The sequence below is a fragment of the Scyliorhinus canicula genome, chromosome 6 (genome assembly GCF_902713615.1).
Source record: "Scyliorhinus canicula chromosome 6, sScyCan1.1, whole genome shotgun sequence".
Classification (NCBI taxonomy): Eukaryota; Metazoa; Chordata; class Chondrichthyes; order Carcharhiniformes; family Scyliorhinidae; genus Scyliorhinus; species Scyliorhinus canicula.
This window is the reverse complement of record NC_052151.1, coordinates 87,320,079-87,339,503: the sequence shown is the minus strand read 5'-3', so window position 1 is coordinate 87,339,503 and position 19,425 is coordinate 87,320,079. Positions and strand designations below refer to the sequence as shown.

Below are 19,425 nucleotides of genomic sequence, written 5' to 3'. Positions count from 1 at the left end.
ATTTCCACCACTGTGCATCAGTGGGAGTAAATGTTTGAAGTGGCGAAAAGGCTGTCAGTTAAGCAGGCTGCTTTGTTTTGGATAGATGATTATTTCAGATGAAAACATGCAAAATAATGTCTTGATGTTAACACATGTTTAAAAAATGAATATTCGTCTACTTTGGTGTAAGAACAGAATCATGATATTGAGTTTGATAGAGGAGTAATGAAGGGATATTTTAAAACAATCACATAAAATACTTCTTCTATAATTGTGCTTCAAGACAGAGTTAAAATATCATTATTTATTTGTGCTGCCAGAGAAGAACACTTACATGTTGCAAGCTCATAGCAAAAATATTGGCAAGCACCGGACTTAATTAAAATTGTGGGGCTACAATGGGACTGGATTTCCATTCCTGGCACATAGAGCTCCTATCAGACTGTAAGTTCATAAAATTACCGATTGGATTCGATTTGCTTATTGTCACGTGTACCGATGTACAGTGAAAAGTACTGTTCTGCTTACAATGCAGACAGATCATTCCATACATGAAAAGAAAAAACAGGGCAAACATAAAATACAGAATGTAAATACATAGACATGGCCATTGGGTGAAGCATACTGGAGTGTAGTGCTAATCAGTAGAGAAGATGTGCGGATCAGACCAATCCCTAGTAGGGCCGTTTAGGAGACTCGTAACACTGGGGAAGAAGCTGTTTTTGAATCTGTTAGTGTGTGTTCTCAGACTTTTGTATCTCCTGCCCAGTGGAAAAAGTTGGAAGAGTGAGTAAACGGGTGGAACAGAGGATGGAGACCCGTCAACGTTCACTTCGCACTGCAAGCACAAAACATGATGTCAGTTCACCTGAAATGAGCAGTGAACTTGACACAAAATGTCAAGAACATGCTGTAAAGTGAAATGACTGTTTAAATAACCCTCAGGTGATGGATATGGGTGCCTGTGAAACAAGTTGAGACCAGCTGAGAATGGATTGGATCTGGCATGGTTATGAAACAGTTACCAAACTCTCTTTTGGGCAGCTCTGCAAGAGGCCTACTGTTTTCTAAGGATAAAGACTTATTGTCTTTGATTATACTGCCCGCTTTCCCAAGGCAGCGGGAGGTGTAGACAGAATTAGTGGATGAGAGGCGGGCTCGTGTGAGGACTGGGCGGTGTTCATGACTCTCTGAAGTTTCTTGCGGTCCTGGGCAGAGCAGTTTCCATAGCAGGCTGTGATGCAGCCAGATAGGATGCTTTCTATGGTGCATCTGTAAAAGTTGGTGAGAGTCAATGTGGCCATGCCCAATTTCCTGAGAACGTATAGGCACTGTTGTGTGGTGGAAACAATAGTATTTGTGGTTTTCTACACATCTTACATTTTTTTTGTTATTTCTTTCTGATTTTGTTGCTTCCCGTATAATACACCATTCCAAAAATCCGACATTTAGGACTTGTTTTTGCTGCATTCATGTTGTGCTGCCAGATGTGCAACAAGGTGAGACTTTGTTTCGGTTCTTGACTCTGCATTTAGAACGGAGCCATTTTAATATTTGAGTCGGCCCGTTCAAATCTGTGGACATTAACAGCTGCCCATGCTAGTTTTTCAGGAGGAAATTGGAACAGCTCTCAAGCAACCCAAAGCTGGTAGAGATCGATTACTTTAGCTCTTCACCTTTTTGGAATCATGCATGGTTTCTTCATGCATGGGATCCACTGGGTCTGAGAGCGTGAACTAGTAACTGTAATTTATTGGTTGTAAAGTGCTTTCAAAGAAAAGAACAAAGAGAATTACAGACAGGAAAAGGCTCTTCGGCCCTCCAAGCCTGCACCGGCAATGCTGCCCCTCTATTCCCGTCCTGTTCATGTATTTGTCATTAAAAGTCACAATCATATCTGATTCCATTATCTCCCCCAGCAGCGAGTTCCAGGCTCCGGGAACCAGCCTCTGAGTAAAATAAACTTGTCTCGAACATCTCCTTTAAACATTGCCCCTAGCACCTTTAACCTAAGCCCCCAAGTAATTGACCATTCCACCCTGGGAAAAAGCTTCTGACTTTCCACTCTGTCCATGCCCCATATAATCTTAGGCTTCTATCCGGTCGCCCCTTAACCTCCGTTGTTCCAGTGAGAACAAACCAAGTTTCTCCAACCTCTCCTCAAAGCTCATGCCTCCCAGACCAAGCAACGTCCTGGTAAATCTTTTCTGTACCCTCTCCAATGCCTCCACATCCTTCTGGTAGTATGGCGACCAGAATTGAACACTATATTCTAAGTGTGACCTAACTAAGGCTCTTGAAAGCTTGCCAATTTTTATACTTAGTGCCCCAGCCTTATTGACTACTTTCTCCACCTGCATTGCCACTTTCTGTAACCTGTGTACCTGTACACCCAGGTCCCTCTGCCAATCAATACTCTAAGGGTTCTGCCATTTACTGTATATTTACCATCTGTATTAGTCATTCCAAAATGCATTTCCTCACAGTGTCCGGATTAAACCCCATTTGCCATCTCACTGCTCAAGACTCCAACCGATCTATATCCTGCTGTATACTCTGACAGTCCTCATCGCTATCCGCAATTCCACCAACCTTTGTGTCGTTCGCAAATTTACTAATCAAACGAGTTACATTTTCCTCCAAATCATATACATATATATATATATATTACAAACAGCAAAGGTCCCGGCACTGATCCCTGAGGAACGCCACTAGTCACAGCCCTCACATTTGGAAACGCACCCTTCCACTGCTACCGTCTGCCTTCTATGACCGAGCTAGTACCCATTTTGCCAGCTCACCTCAGTTCCTGTGCGACTTCACCTTCTGTACCAATCTGCCATCAGGGACCTTGTCAAAGGCCTTACTGAAGTCCATGCAGATAACATGCACTGCCCTACCCTCATCAATCATCTTCGTCACTTCCTCGAAAACTTGATCACGTTAGTGATACACGACCTTCCCTTCACAAAACCATGTTGTCTCTCGCTAATACGTCCACTTATTTCCAAGTGCGAGTAAATCCTTTCTCGAAGAATGCTCTCCAATAATTTCTCTACCACTGATGTAAGGCTCACTGACGTATAATTATATGGATTATCCTCGCAACCCTTCTGAAACAAAGGAACTACATTAGATGTTCTCTAATCCTCTGGGACCTTCCCTGCAGCCAGTGAGGATACAAAGATTTCTCTCAAGGCCCCAGCAAGTCCCTCCCTTGCCCCTCTCAGTATTCAGGGGTATATCCCATCAGGTCCTGGGGACTTGTCTTCATTAATGTTTTTCAAGACCCCCAATATATCTTCCTTTTTGATCTCAACTTGACCCAAATTATCTTCCCCAGATTCATAATCCACCAAGTCATTCTCTTTGGTGAATACTAACGCAGAGTACTCTTTTAATACCTTGCCATTTACTCTGGTTCCACGCATAGATTCCTTCCCCTGTCCTTGAGTGGGCCAACCCGCTCCCTGGCTACCCTCTTTCGGATGTCCCGAGGTTGCGAAATGTGAACTCTTTCTCTGCCTCTTATCCAAGGATGTTTCCAGAACTCCCTGAATTGCTGCAGCAATGGGCAGATACTTACTTGGATCAGAAGTTGAGTTGCAGGGAAAGTGGGATAAAAATGTCAGTTCTGCCCCTGTTCCTCACAGCCAGTGCACACCCAGTTTACAACTTCTCCTCAGGAAACATGGACCCACATTCTACCAGTTTGAGCCTCAGTGCTAGCAGCTGTTTGTCATAATTCAGGTTGATTAGAAGAAAGTGACATTTAGAATAGCATCATAAACAATTTTATTTATTTTTTTTATATATAAAATACAAACTTTGAAATAATGAACAGCTTCACGGCTATAAATGCATTTTGTTACAACTTATCTTCGAACAATGTGTTTTCTGACAAGAGGACCTTGGATTTACACATTGAGTTTGTAGTTCACTGTGCAATTTGAAACATTGTTTCCTGTTGGTTTGGTATTATTGCATTAGAATCATATTAACTAAAGTGCCTTCTTATGAATTAATTGTGGCATCATTGCTTTGTGGGTTTAGAACTCAACACTTTTGTGAGATAATTCTTGTCATATGAGTAGGTCCGTGTGGAAAGCAGAAATTAACCCGATTTTTAAATTTCCTATTTATTTTGTGCCAATTCAATGCACAACTTATCACAACACAATGAGAACACCTATTTGTCACAGTGTCTTTCATAAAATTAGCACTGGTTAGTGTAAACCTCATTCGGTGTGAGACCTTTATTTTCTGGTCGCCCGAAAAAGGGGCCTTTTGTTGTAATTCTTTGGTAGGCACTTTGGGATTCATCCAAAGGGGCATGTTTCCCCTTGCAATGGACTAAAATAATTCCTTTAGTGAAGTAGTTGCAGTAAGCTAATGTTTGATATAGAATTCTAAACTCTTGAAGCGATATATTTTAGCCACATCATTCATAATAAAAATAATTTTCAGTTCCTTTTCCCTGGGTTAAGGTGGGGAGGACTGACATTAAATTAATTTGAGAATAGGAATATGTAAGTGGCCAATGCACACTTCTGATGTCATGTGAAGTGACGGACTTCCTGTGAACTACTGCTACACAGTGCAAATCCTCATGCCAAAAAGCCAGAGGCAGTAGTGCGACAGTTTGATAAAAAGACTTTGGCAACATGCTTTAACTGGAGCGCCTACTGGGCAAGTGGTGGGCAGGGCTTAAGCTATGTCTGCATGATAGCCTCAGCAAGAGTCCCACACCACATTTGTCAGTCAGCCTTATTGAAACCTTCCGTGTGAGCTGCAGGAGTGCCGTAGATAGCTCTCCACAATGGTGAGTTCGAGGAGGATGGGGTGAGGTGGGTGGAAGGATTGGGGAGGCGGTGGGAGAGGAGAGAATGGAGACTCAACAGTGTGATTGATGTAAATCAAAAAGTTTGACTAATTAAAAACCCAGAGAAGGATGAATGCATATAATCAGAGGAAAATAAACCACTAGACTCTTCTGAAGGTAACTGAACATAAACCTGGTCATTTTCACGTAACTGTATTATAGCACTTGCTGAGGCTTGATCAACATAACCTTCTTTATAATCATCATATGTATAGATTACTGGTTCATTATTTTTGAACAGCCCAACCCAAACATTTCTTTCTTTGACTTGTATATGGTAAGAAAATTGATAGATGCCTGGTATTTGACATGTAAATACCCCAGTTGATGGATCATAATCATTGTTTTGATTGGCTACTATTTTGCTAAAAGCTATTGGCTGCCCTACAGAGGGAAATGGTCCTAAAAGAATTGCTGTGAAAGCTGGATACGATCTTGTGCTGTCCGGGATGAAACCACCATTAGGATACCCATATTTTCCTGGCTGTACAATTTCTGCAGGGCGCCCTGGTGGGCCAGGTGGTCCAGGTTGACCTGGGGGGCCTTGTTCTCCCATTGGGCCTGGTAGTCCACGAGACTCTATTTCATGAAAACCAGAAGACCGACCTGGTGGTCCAGGAGGGCCTGGAGGTCCTGCATCTCCTTTTTCTCCTTGGAGTCCTGGCGTACCTGAACGTCCAGGTGGACCATTTCGACCTGGTGGTCCAGTAGGCCCAGTTAATCCAACTTCACCTCGGAATCCGGGTGGCCCTGGAGGACCTGGAGGACCATGACCACCTGGCTGACCACCTGGCCCAACTGGTCCAATGGAACCTTTTTGACCAGGTGGTCCCCTTAGTCCTTCTGGACCTGGTGCACCAGGTGCTCCTGGAATTCCTGATTTCCCTGGGGCACCTCCAGGGCCTATTTCACCTTTTAGCCCTGGATACCCCTGGTCACCTCTTGTACCTGGTGCCCCTTTTTGTCCAGGTGCACCTGGCGCACCGGATGCCCCTCTTAGACCATGTGGCCCAGATGGACCAGACGGCCCGATCAGTCCTGAGCTTCCTGGGATGCCAGGTTCACCTTTCTCTCCTTTTTCCCCACGATATCCTGCAACACCTGCGGCACCACGGTCTCCTTTAGGTCCTGGTAAACCTGGCCTTCCAAATCCTGGAAGACCAGGCTCACCTGGTGCACCTCGTGAACCTGGAGTGCCCTTGAGTCCAGGCGGTCCTGGCAACCCTGGTGTGCCATCTGTTCCAGGCTTTCCAATTCCTGACGGCCCGGGTAATCCTGGGCTGCCTCTCTGACCTGGTTGACCAGACATTCCAGGTGCACCTGCTAAGCCCTTTTCACCTTTTTCTCCTGGGGAACCAGACAGGCCAGGGGCTCCTGGCTTGCCATAGCCTGGTTCACCACGGATTCCCTGTGGCCCTCGTAGGCCTGGAGGACCTCTTTCACCTGGATGTCCTGGAATTCCAACTCCTTTTTCTCCTTTTGGCCCAATGGGACCAGGATACCCTTGTTCTCCTTTTCCCCCAGGTTGTCCTATTGCTCCAGTAGAACCTGGTGGACCTGGTTGACCCGGTTTACCGGGAAGTGATATTCCGGTTGGTCCAGGATATCCTCTCAGTCCTGGCTGGCCTTTCTGTCCTTGTATCCCCTGATGTCCCATGCTACCTTTTGGTCCAGGAAATCCTCTTTCACCTGGCTTTCCTTGTCCTCCTGGAAGACCAGATTTTCCCATTCCTGGCAGTCCTGGCGTTCCTGGCTGCCCTGGACGGCCAGATGTCCCTGGACTCCCAACTCCTGATTTTCCGTGGTATCCTGGTGGGCCTGGTGGACCCTGGCGCCCTGGAGGACCAGCTGGTCCACGATACCATCTAACTGTTAATGTTGATAGAAAAAAAGAAGAGATGAGGTTTAGATCGTGAGTTCGAGGACAGTATTTATTTTAGTTTTACAAAGTTTCCTCATTGTAAAGACATAACTGATTTCAGTACTATCCTTCTATATCTTTCAAGGGTACACATTCTTAAGAATAAATAAAAGTCATTTTGAAAAATGTTATATTTTTACATCAATTAACAACGTGGAAATATGAGCTATATCAGAGAGTGAACAGCCAGATATTAACAACACCTTGTCAATGAATAACGGGAATGATGTGGGATAGTATTCGAAAAGTTCAGTTAAAGCTGCTTGATAGAACAGGGTTCCATGGAAATAGTGTTAAATTCATGTTTTATAATTCATGTGGGATGAGTTTTGCACATATGTAATTTTATACAATTAATTACATATTGGTGCGCTTATTTGTACAAGCCACTGAAAGAAACCAAGATTGTGTATTTGTTTTATTTTGCCAATAATGAGAGCATCTGTCATTTTTCTGTGGTTTCCCAGCTTGCAGCATCTCACAACTGAAGTACATTTATACATTGAGGGAAAAGCCAATATTTTCATTTTCTTGTATGCTCCGAAAGACTCTTTTTCCGAACCGTGCGTATTGTTTGTAGTTTTACATTGGAAATTTTTTGCTTCCAGTGATGTCGTAAATCGTTGCATTGAGTTCCATTGCGTGTACAGCACAAAAACAGGCCATTTGGCCCACTGGTCTAACTGGTGTTTATGCTCCATCCGAGCCTCCTCCCAATCTGCTTCAACTAACCCCATCAGCATTATCCACATATTTCTTGCTCTCTCATGTGTTTTCCTAGCTTTCCCTTCAACATGCTGCGTTATTTGTCTCAACTGCTCCTTGTGGTAACATGTTTCACATTCTTACCACTCTTTGGGTAAAGGGGTTTTTCTAGAATCCCCCGTTGGATTTATGATTGACTATCTAATCTCTGTGACCTCTAGTTTTGATCTCTCCACCCCCGATAAGTGAAAACATTTTTAGTCTACCCTATCAAACCATTTCATTCCCTTAAACAAAGTCTTGTGGCTCAGTGGGTAGTACTCCTACCTCGGAACTCAAACCGCTGGATTCAAGTCCCATGGAAGGAGCATTTATGGCCAGGTTCAATCGGTTGATAATCAACTTCCTAATCTTCCTAACGCTTTCCTACCAAACCCCAAAGGGAAAAAAAACACATGAGCCTTTCCTGATCAGTATATTCTCTTGGTTTTGGTATCACTCTGTGAATATTTTTCCAACATTGTCTAAAACTTCTATATCACATTTTGTAATAGCAAGATCAAAACTGCACCATATTCAAATGTGGTCTAACCAAGGTTCACATCCAGGTTCAAAATAGCTTCTCTGTTTTTCAGTTCAATCCCTCCTGAAGTGGTCAAAGTGTTGTTGGCTTTTAAAATCATCTTATTAACCTGCACCATTACATTAAGTGATTTATGTAACCCTAACCCTAGATCCTTTGGCTCTGTATTCCATTCGGGACTTAGCAGCACAGTAACACAGTGGTTAGCACTGTTGTTTCACAGTGCCAGGGGACCCGGGTTCGATTCGCGTCTTGTGTCACTCTCTGTGTGGAGTCTGCACATTCTCTCCGTGTCTGCGTGGGTTTCCTCCGGGTGCTCCGGTTTCCTCCCATAAGTTCTAAAAGACGTGCTTGTAATTTGCTTTAACTGGAGGTAATTTGGACATTCTGAATTCTCCCTCTGTGTACCCTGTGTACTGTGGCGACTGGGGGATTTTCACAGTAACTTCATTCCGGTGTGAATGTAAGCCTACCTGTGACACTAATAAAGATTATTATTATTATTATTATTGTTGCTTAATCCTAGCAAGATATGGCTTTCTTTTTTTTTTAATAAACAATTTTATTGAGGTAGTTTTTGGCTTTATAAACAGTTACAGACATCATCAGAAAGGAAGCAAAAAAGGCAAAAATGTGCAAACATCCACGTTCTTTCAATACTTCCACCGTAACATATTGCACAAGCCCGCTCCCCTCCCATCGGTACTACCCGCCATATTTTCCCTCCTACTCTACTCTAACCCCCCCCCCCCCCCCCCCCCCCCCCCCCCCCCCTGCTGACGCTCACTCTCCCGCAAAGAAGTCAATAAATGGTTGCCACCTCCGGGTGAACCCCTGCACAGAACCCCTCAAGGCGAACTTGATTTTTTCCATCCCCAGGAAACTCGACATGTCCGCTAGCCACCACTCCGTCTTCGGGGGCTTTGAGTCCCTCCACGCCAATAGTATTCGTCGCCGGGCTATCAGGGAAGCAAAGGCCAGCACATCGGCCTCTTTCTCCCCCTGGACGCCCGGGTCTTCCGAAACCCCAAAAATTGCCACCCCTGGGCTCATCACCACCCTTGTTTTTAGCACCTGGGACATGACCCCCGCAAATCCCTCCCAGTACCCCCTCAGCTCAGGGCATGCCCAAAACATGTGAACATGGTTCGCTGGTCCTCCCGCACACCTAGCGCATTTGTCCTCTATCCCGAAAAATTTGCTCATCCGAGCCACCGTCATATGGGCCCGGTGAACGACCTTAAATTGGATCAGCCCGAGCCTAGCACATGTCGCGGTCGAGTTTACCCTACTCAGGGCCTCTGCCCACAGCCCATCCTCCATTTCCCCGCCTAGCTCCTCCTCCCATTTAAGTTTCAGTTCCTCTGTCTGGGACCCTTCCTCCCTCATGAGCACCTTATAAATACCCGAGACTCTACCCTCCCCTTCATCCCTCCCAGAGACTATTCTGTCTAGGATCCCCATTGGCGGGAGGCGCGGGAAAGATGGGACCTGTCTACGAACAAAGTCCCGCAACTGTAGGTATCTAAAATCATTTCCCCTTACCACCCCAAATTTCTCCTCCAAGCTCCTCAAACTCGCGAAGCTCCCTTCCAGGAACATATCACCCACCCTTCCCGCCCCTGCTCGCCGCCATACTCGGAACCCCCCATCCATACTGCCGGGGGCAAACCGATGGTTGTCGCAGATTGGCGCCCAGACAGACGCCCCCATCTCCCCCACATGCCTCCTCCACTGGCCCCATATCCGCAGGGTCGCCACCACTACCGGGCTGGTGGTGTACTTGGCCGGCGGCAGCGGTAGAGGAGCCGTGACCAGGGCTTCCAAACTGGAGCCCCTGCACGAAGCCGCCTCCACCCGCTCCCAAATAGACCCCGTACCCACCATCCACTTCCTTATCATAGCGATGTTGGCCGCCCAGTAATAATTGACCAGACTCGGCAAAGCCAGCCCTCCCTCGCTGCGGTTCCTCTCCAACATCGCCTTCTTTACCCGCGGAGACTTTCCCGCCCAGACAAAGCTCATGATCAGCCCGTTAACTCTTTTGAAGAAGGACTGTGGGATAAAGATCGGGAGGCACTGAAAAATAAACAAAAATCGAGGGAGGATTGTCATCTTTACAGTCTGCACCCTCCCTGCCAGCGACAGCGGGAGTGCATCCCATCTCCGAAACTCTCCCTTCATTTGCTCCACCACCCTGGCCAAATTTAACTTATGCAGCCTGCCCCAGTCTCGTGCCACCTGGATTCCCAAATACCGGAAATTTTCCTCAACCAGCCTAAACGGTAGCCCTCTCAATCTATTCTCCTGGCCCCTTGCCTGGACCACAAACATTTCACTCTTGACCGTATTTAATTTGTATCCTGAGAACTGGCCGAACTCCCTCAGCATTCCCAGTATAGTTCCCATCCCGGCCACTGGGTCCGACACGTACAGGAGCAGGTCGTCTGCATAAAGAGAAACCCTGTGTTCAACCCCGCCCCTCACCATCCCCTTCCAACCCTCTGCGGCTCTCAGCGCCATCGCCAGCGGCTCTATGGCCAGCGCAAACAGCAGCGGGGAGAGCGGGCAGCCCTGCCTGGTCCCTCGGTACAACCTAAAGTACTCCGACACTTCTCTGTTAGTCCTGACGCTGGCCCTCGGGGCCTGATATAATAATTTGATCCAATCCACCAATCCCTCCCCGAACCCAAACCGTCCGAGCACCTCCCATAGATAGTCCCACTCTACCCGGTCAAAGGCCTTCTCGGCGTCCATTGCCACCACTACCTCCACATCTCTACCCGCCGGGGGCATCATTATCACGTTGAGCAATCTCCTCAGATTGGCCGCCAGCTGCCGACCTTTAACGAACCCAGTTTGATCCTCCCCAATCACCTCCGGTACACAGTCCTCCATTCTCCCCGCCAGTACCTTTGCCAGGAGCTTGGCGTCTACATTAATCAGGGAGATTGGCCTGTAGGACCCGCACACCTCCGGGTCTTTACCCCGCTTCAATATCAGAGATATGGTGGCTTGTGACATTGTCGGCGGCAGGGTCCCTCTGTCCCTTGCCTCATTGAAAACCCTCGCCAAGACCGGGCCCACCAGCTCAGAGAACTTCCTATAAAACTCTACTGGGTATCCATCCGGCCCCGGGGACTTCCCCGATTGCATGGCCTTTAGGCCCCCCAATACCTCCTCTACTCTAATCGGGGCGCCCAGCTCTTCCACTTGCCCCCCCCCAACTGTTGGGAATGTTAACCCGTCCAGAAACCTTTTCATCCCCTCCGGTTCTTCCGGCGGCTCCGAAGTATACAGCTTACGATAGAAGTCCCGGAATACCCTATTCAATTCTGCCGGATCCTCCACTTTGCGCCCCCCCTCGTCCCTCACTCTACCTATTTCCCTGGCCGCCTCCCTCCTCCTGAGTTGCTGCGCTAACAGCCTGCTAGCCTTTTCCCCATACTCGTACACCACTCCCCTCGCCTTCCTAAGCTGTTCCACGGCCCTACTCGTGGATAGTGCCCCCAGTTCCGCCTGTAGCCTCCGCCTTTCCCTGAGTAAAACCTCCCCCGGGGACTCCGCGTGCTCTTCATCTATCCGGCCCATTTCCCTGACCAATCTATCCATCTCTGCCCGGTCTGCCTTGGCTTTGTGGGCCCCAATTGAAATCAGCTCCCCCCGAACTACTGCCTTTAGCGCCTCCCACACGGTCGCCGCTGAGACCTCCCCAGTGTCATTCACCTGCAGGTAATTTTTTATACATTTCCGAAGCCTCTCGCAGATCCCCTCCTCCGACAGCAGTCCCACATCTAGCCTCCATTGCGGGCGTTGATAACTCGCTCCCCCGAACTGCAGGTCCACCCAATGCGGGGCATGGTCTGAAATGGTAATTGCTGAGTATTCCGTGTTCTTTACCTCCCCCATACAGTCCCTGCTTATTACAAAGAAATCTATCCTGGAATATACTTTATGGACGTGCGAGTAAAACGAGTAGCCCCTTCCTGTTGGCTGTCCCTCTCTCCAGGGGTCCACTGCCCCCATTTGCCCCATAAACCCTTTCAGCTCCCTTGCCATTGCTGAGAGTCTACCCGTTCTGGGACCCGACCGATCCAAAGTCGGGTCAAGGACCATGTTAAAGTCCCCTCCCATTATTAGCTTGCGAGAATCCAAGTCCGGGATCTTCCCCAGCACTCTTTTAATAAAGTCCACATCATCCCAGTTCGGGGCATATATATTCACCAGCACCACCCTTCTCCCCTCCAGTCTGCCCCGTACCATCAGGTATCTGCCCCCCCTGTCTGCAGATATGCCCTCTGCCTCAAATTGCACGCGCTTGTTGATCATGATTGCCACCCCTCTGGACTTCGAGTCCAAGTCCGAGTGGAAGACCTGGCTAATCCAGCCCTTCCTTAGCCTGGTCTGGTCTGACACTTTCAGATGTGTCTCCTGCAACATAATTACGTCCGCCCTCAGGGCCCGCAAGTGCGCGAACACCCGCGCCCTCTTAACCGGCCCATTCAGTCCCTTGACGTTCCAGGTGATCAGCCTGGTCGGGGGGCACATCCCACCCCCCCCACCCCGCCGGTCAGCCATAGCCTTTCTCGGGCCGGCCCCTGACCCGTGCGTCGCGCCATTCCTGGCCCGCCCTTCGGCTGCCTCCACCCTCGACCTCCTTTCCAGTGCCTATTTCAAGTCCCTCTCCCGTCAGCAGAACAACCCCCCCCTCCCCTAACCCCATCCCCCGATACCCCCACCCCCGCCATCTACTGGCTGTTACTTCCCCCCCCATCTGACTTCCTTGACTAGCCAATCTGCTAGCCCGGTGACTCAACACTCCGGCGCCTTCCTGTCCCATTCCCCTTGTTTCCCCGCCCTCCTCCCCACCCACTGGGGCAAGCCAGTTCCAGTGTCTTCCACGAGCTGCACAAAAAGCCCAAACAGGAAAAAATAAAAATAGAAAAAAAATAAAAAAAAAAACCCCCATAAAAAGGGAAAAAAAACCACAGAAAAAAGAGAAAAAGCACATAAATGTCCATGAACAAAGGAAAGAGTCTCAAATGTTCCGCTTGGCCCCTTTGGCCCAGCAAACCGTTGAAGATATGGCTTTCTAATGCTTCAGACCTAAACACCATCATTTAATGGGACATTTTTAATTGGGAACTACAAGGAAATTATCTAGCTATATTATCTGCTGTAAACCACATGGTGGAATCCCAGTTAGAAAGCACTGATGTATCAATACTCTCATAACTCTTGCGCTGGTTCTCTTGGGATGTAAATGATTCAGAAACTAATACAAAGGGTCTTCGAGAGTAGGACGGTGTCCCTCCTGTATCAGTATATTGTGGGGATGTACTGAGATAACACAGAATTGTGAGATAGAAGATTCTGAAAATGGTAACTTAGGAGAGTCTGTTAGAGTATGGGACACTAATAGAGAATTAGGTTATGCCAAGACTAGGAGGAAGAAAGCCTGGAGTCCAGGAGCAATAGAAGGATAGATAAGATCTGAATGATTAAGTTCATTTGCCCACTTTGTTCTTTCTGTATATTTTTTTAATTGATCATCTTAGTGATTTGTCATTGATTGTTGTCTAGCTGCTTTCCTATATTTTGATTTACACATTTTGGTTTTTATTTGCTGCTTTGAGCCTATCAACAAAGAGTTGCAGTTGGGTGTGATGTTACTATATAATGTGCAAAGTATAAAGACCACAAGGCCTACAGTGATTAAGTGAAATTGCATTTTTATTACAAAGGAACTTTAATGATACTTTTGGCCTTGTACTCTGACGATGCTGCTAGACCTGATGAATGATCCTGCAATTTCTGTTTTTATAATCAATGGTTCTGTTTGCTATGAAAGGATACAGGGCCGATATAACGGGTTAAAAAAAAAGTCCCATTGTGGAAGTGCCAAGAACGACCCTGCTATCGAAAGGGACTCTTATTTTATCGGGCCTTGGTGGGGAAGGCGCTGCTGAGGCCGCACATAGCAACAGTCGTTAGTGCAGGAAGTGATCAGCATCTCCCGATTCCCCCAATGCCCCAATTTACCTGTTGGGGCATCCTTGAGCCTTTCGCACCCGGCCTCATGAGGGCAGGGAACCCCAGAGCCCGATCCCCAGCATAGGCAAAACACCAGCTTGGCACTTGGGCAGTGCCAGCATGGCACTTCAGTACCAGGGTGCCACACTGCCCAAAGGCCGACCTCCTGGGGGCCTCTGATCACCTGGGAGAAATGTGCCTAACTGCACACTTATACATGTAAATTTAGGTCCTGCCCATTGTGGGCAGGATCCAGATCACAATGTCTCGCGCGATCCCATTTGATCTCGCGAGACGTGACCTGCTGGGTAAATCTCGCAAGAGGCCCCTCACGAGATTTACCAGCCGCATCCTGAGTCGCCATTAGATCGTGCCCACAGTGTTCATGATAAAGGCTAGGATAGATGGAGAGAAATTATTTCCTTTGATGGGGAGAGAATGGAGGTGGAGTCCAGAAGCAAGGCATGGGAATGGACGTGGAGTCCAGAAGGAAGGCATAATCTTAAAGTCACAGCGAGTGTGTTTGGGATTGATGTGATGCTTCACACAGAGGAGAGCGGAAATTTGGAATTCTTCTCCTACATCCCCAACTGCCCCCCTCCCGACCCTCCCCCACCGCTGCCGCCACAGGAAAAAAGACAGAGGTTATACCACTATAAAATGTACAACCTGAGATTGATTTTTTTTCTGGGTAAGGATATTAATGGAGATAGAAGCAAGGTGGCTAAATGGAATGAGCTATAGATAAGCCATGATCTGACTGAAATGGTGGGACAGGATGATGGCTGAATGCCTATTCCTGTTCCTTTGGGAGTACCAGGGAGGGTAGCAGGCTGCTGTTGATAAAAAGGCTGTTTCAGACTGGAGAATGTTTTTACACATTTAAACACATCCTTATCCGATGATTATTAGATTTTTCCTTTTGTCACTCCTCCTTTCTCTGGCATAATCTGACTTAATTTTTTCTGAGCCAACAAAAAGTGCAATGATTTTAACATTTGTGTGTTGGAACTTGGGGTTGGTCTGCAGGAGGAGGTCTGGGTCTAGTTACAGTGAGGATGGATCAGGTTGACAGTCGTGTCAGAGTAGGCCAGGTTGTGATGGAAAGGGACTCCATGACAAATGTGTTAAACTTGTATTACTTAAGATAATACTTGCTGGATCTCCAGCAGACACCCTTCTACACAAAAGCCACACTCTTTTTTTTTATAAATTTAGATTACCCAATTATTTTTTCCAATTAAGGGGCAATTTAGCGTGGCCAATCCACCTACTCTGCACATTTTAGGGTTGTGGGGGCGAAACCCACGCAGACACGGGGAGAATGTGCAAACTCCACACGGACAGTGACCCAGAGCCGGGATCGAACCTGGGACCTCAGCGCCGTGAGGCGGTTGTGCTAACCACTAGGCCACCGTGCTGCCCTAAAAGCCACACTCTTGACTATTTCTGGGAACCAACACTTTAAAAAATTCAAGACTTGAGTGGACAGATGTTGCGGGGAGGGAAATGGGGTGTTACAGTAGTCGGAATATCAGCTTGCAAAATGAGAGAGGAGGAAGTGGCACTAGTGAGGGTTTGATGTTGTGGTGGAAAGATTCAATTATAGCAAGGCCAGGTAATGGTAGAAAAATGATATTGGCAAAAGGGCAATAATTGGGGGTGTGTGGTATGGATTCTGATCTCTATGGTGGTTTACGACAGCATAGATATAAATCGGCAGCACTCGCTTTAAAACTCAAACGTGGAGAACTCATTAAGAGGTGCGTAAAATGAATAGGTAAGGTTAATTATGACAGACATAATAATAATAATCGTGTATTGTCACAAGTAGGCTTCAATGAAGTTACTGTGAAAAGCCCTTAGTCGCCATATTCCGGCGCCTGTTTGGGGAAGCCGGTACGGGAATTGAACCCATGCTGCTGGCCCTGTTCTACATTACAAGCCAGCTGTTTAGCCCACTGTGCTAAACCAGCCCCCTGGTTGGAAATGCAGGCCAGAAAGTACACGCTGCTTGGAAAGAAAATATGTGCATACGTCAGATTTGTTGGTCGCCAATGGTAATTTCTCTGATATTGAAAGTTAATGTAAATTCTGTTTGTACAAGTATCCATTCCTCACCTCCCGAACCTTGGAAAACAGTCACTTGGTTTTCTTCTGAACTATCCGAACTTCGGCCATTGATTTGATGACCTGTTTTTGGGAAAGTCAACAAAACAACTGTGTAACTTTCAAATCTTTTATTTGTTACTTTGTGCAAGCACAAAAATAAAACCTGAAATGGCTGTTGCCACCATCGTTTTCTTTTTTTGAGGGGGGGCGGCAGTGGGTGGGGCGGGAGGTTAGGGGGAAGAGTGATGGTGGGGATCAGCTGCAGTAACTTAAGCAGAAGGTTATGTTCAGTCATGTCACAAAGAGGAAATAGAGTAAACTATAGATACAATGGCGAATATTTCTCAGTTTTACACAAATAATACATGTCATTTTAATAGTTCATATTTTGTACATGATTAGAAGACAAGTAGAATTTTTATTCAAGTCTAACCCTGATTTTTGTATAAAATGGGGAATCAAATAAAGGTTATACTGAATTTGAAATAAATACAAATAATTGGTTTTACAAATTTTTCATGTTGGTCACCTTGGATTCTTCACGCTTAGGGGGAAGTACGGGCGCAGTGGGAATGCCACTGGACAAGTAATCCCGAGGCCTAGCCTATTGCTCTGGGGCACACAGGTTCAATTTCCAGCATGGCAGTTGGTGGAATTTATGTGAAACTCATCAATTGTGGTTCAAAAACAATCTGGTTCACAAAGGACCTTTAAGGAAGGAAACCCAGTGAGGACTATATGTGACTCCAGTCCCACAACAATATGGTTGACTCTTAACTGCCCTCTCAAATGGCCTGGCAAGCCAACTCAGCTCAAGGGCAATGAGGGGCGGACAAAAATATTGGCCTTGTCAGCGACGCCTTCATCCAATTAAATAATAGATTTCAAAACATCCTTCTTTCCTCCTGGGGTCACCACATCCTTATTTTTAAAAATAAATCTGCAATGTGGCAATGATGAATTATAATCCTTCCTTTGTTTAGTAAAAATATTTTGTGTTGATTTTTAATCGAGCTGTACATGAATAAAAAGTAAACAAAGTTCAAGAAACCCTCCCATGTTTTTGATGGCTATTCTCAAAACAGGAAGCTTTGGAAAAAAACCGTTGGACACAGTTTTTAAGCTGGGAAATAGCTAAAATGGACTAAACTTTAGGAACTGGTTTTAGTTTAACTGTACTTTAAGTGTTTAAACCTGATTGATTGTTTTTTGAAGAAATACATATTTACTTACAAAAGGCAGGGGCCATAACTGTATACAAGAAACTGTCTTTTATTTCAAGAAGCAGGGATATGTTTGAACATTGAGTTTTCAAATATTTTTCCACTTGTCGTAAGCAAATATTTGTTAATGTTCCAGAAACTTTTTGGTGCTAATTATGCAGCGGACGAAACATGCTTCAAGACTTAATTGTTTTTTTAAATTTTTGCCTTCATAAAAGCCATACTTTGGGTTGAACTTAGCTTAGAAAGGAAAACATCTCAACCATTGACGATACTACTTTTGTTTAGTATTACATTAGACTGTTTGCTTTGACCACGAGCTCTAACTCACACCCTTCTGACTCAGTCAAGATTGGTTCCATACCACTACATTGTAATGCTTTAAGTAATAGTAGAAGACTGACTTGCTACCAGCTTTGTGAAAATTATTTAATTTCTGTTGTTTTTTTTGCAGAATTATATTAGATAATGGACATGGTGGAATTTAAAAAATATATTTCCAGTATTACTTAAGTAGCACAATATTTTATGAATTGAATTATTTTGTGCCATTTCTACCAGCTATGTGAAACCAATAGAATTTTCTTAACTACAGTTAGCAAGCTATACTCTAAAATACTGCAAGTACGATGTTACATTTTTATAACAGCAACAAACGTTTGCCATCTTAATCAGTCATATTGAAGTAGGTTTTAAATGTTTTGCACTTAAGTTTGAATGAATTTATTTTGCTTTATTGGAGCACGTTAATTTAATTGACAGAGACATTTGTGGGAAAAAAAACCAATTGGGATACCTCAATGAAACACTAAATATCTAGACAGGGGTTAAGGTTGAGGAAGAGGTAAGTCAAGAAGTAGTGATGAGGTGATGCAACAGCAACAGTTAGAACCGTTGCTCAGAACAGGGAACAAATGTAATTAGGACGGTGCTGAAAAATGAGTGTCTCAACCTGCAGCAATCAATTTTTTTGTTTCTTTCTGGCAAATATACTGTATCTGTTTATTTTGTGCAAAATCACAGTCAAGAGAATTTTCCACTTGTGATTTTGCTTGTCCCTTATGCTAATTCTTCAATGACTGTGTTAATTCCTGCTTAATACTTATTTGTTGGTAGATTCCCTATCTGATTAGCTCTAATTTGTTGAGTCCATGTAGTATGGAGTGTGGCGTCAACTTTGAGTTGTGTTGTTAACAGTTTTGAGGTATGACGTGCTAAATTCAAGTTTTTTATTTATATAGATAATGAATATTTGAAAAAAATAGCTGTTCAGTGTATGAGGTTTTTCTTCCCCTATCGTAATTTGGTATTAGTATTTAGTGAAAATGAGTGAACAATGTCCAAACTTTACTTCCCTCTAACCTTCACCATGGCCATATGCAAACATTCCAAAATCTATTTTATGTGTTGACACTTCCTGGAAGAGAATTTTGTTATTTCTCCTAACATTCTTCCTTAATTGTTTTCTGTTTCTTGTTGCACACTGTTTTGAAGCAGTAAGCTAGACCCGGGCAGATTTTTCTACGTAGCAGTAAGCGCACAAAGGTCTCATGCATTTTCACCCTATTAAGTATTCAACATCTGTTCAGTACCTTCTCTTCGTTGGCATGGGAGACATTAAGACTTTGCTGTACAAGGATGCATGTGAAACTGCTTACTTATCTCGGTCGCTACTACAGAGCTTTGCTAAATTACACTGTTGCGCTTATGCAATAAATATTACGTAGGATCAATCAATTGCATAAATGGAAGATTCACGAGTGCCCATGCACTTAATATCCTTCAACTGATAACTCATCTTCCCTGATAACTCAATGGTAACTGTGCGATTGTAAACAACATAGTCCATTGCCCCTCATCTTGTGTGTTAAATAATTAATTTAAAAACAATTTTAGGTGCAGAAATTTAATTCTAAAGTTTTTGGAGTGTGTTGAGGCCGGTGAAATTTCTTCGTCCTCACAGCGTTTTGTTTTGAGTTGTACA

At 45.3% G+C, this 19,425-nt stretch overlaps 2 protein-coding genes across 3 annotated transcripts in view; one reads left to right on the top strand and one right to left on the bottom strand.

Annotated features, from left to right (window-relative positions):
* Positions 1-19,425, top strand: part of nt5dc1 (5'-nucleotidase domain containing 1) — a 641,953-nt gene that overhangs the window by 223,387 nt on the left and 399,141 nt on the right. The gene's annotated exons all lie outside the window — the stretch shown is intronic.
* LOC119966888 overlaps positions 1-19,425 on the bottom strand; it is a 66,032-nt gene that overhangs the window by 42,293 nt on the left and 4,314 nt on the right. Inside the window, exons 3-4 of the mRNA XM_038798848.1 lie at positions 16,228-16,299; positions 4,902-6,733 (exon numbers count right to left, since the gene is read on the bottom strand). Coding sequence (XP_038654776.1) covers positions 4,902-6,733; positions 16,228-16,299 — 1,904 coding nt within the window. The remainder of the gene's footprint in view (positions 1-4,901; positions 6,734-16,227; positions 16,300-19,425) is intronic.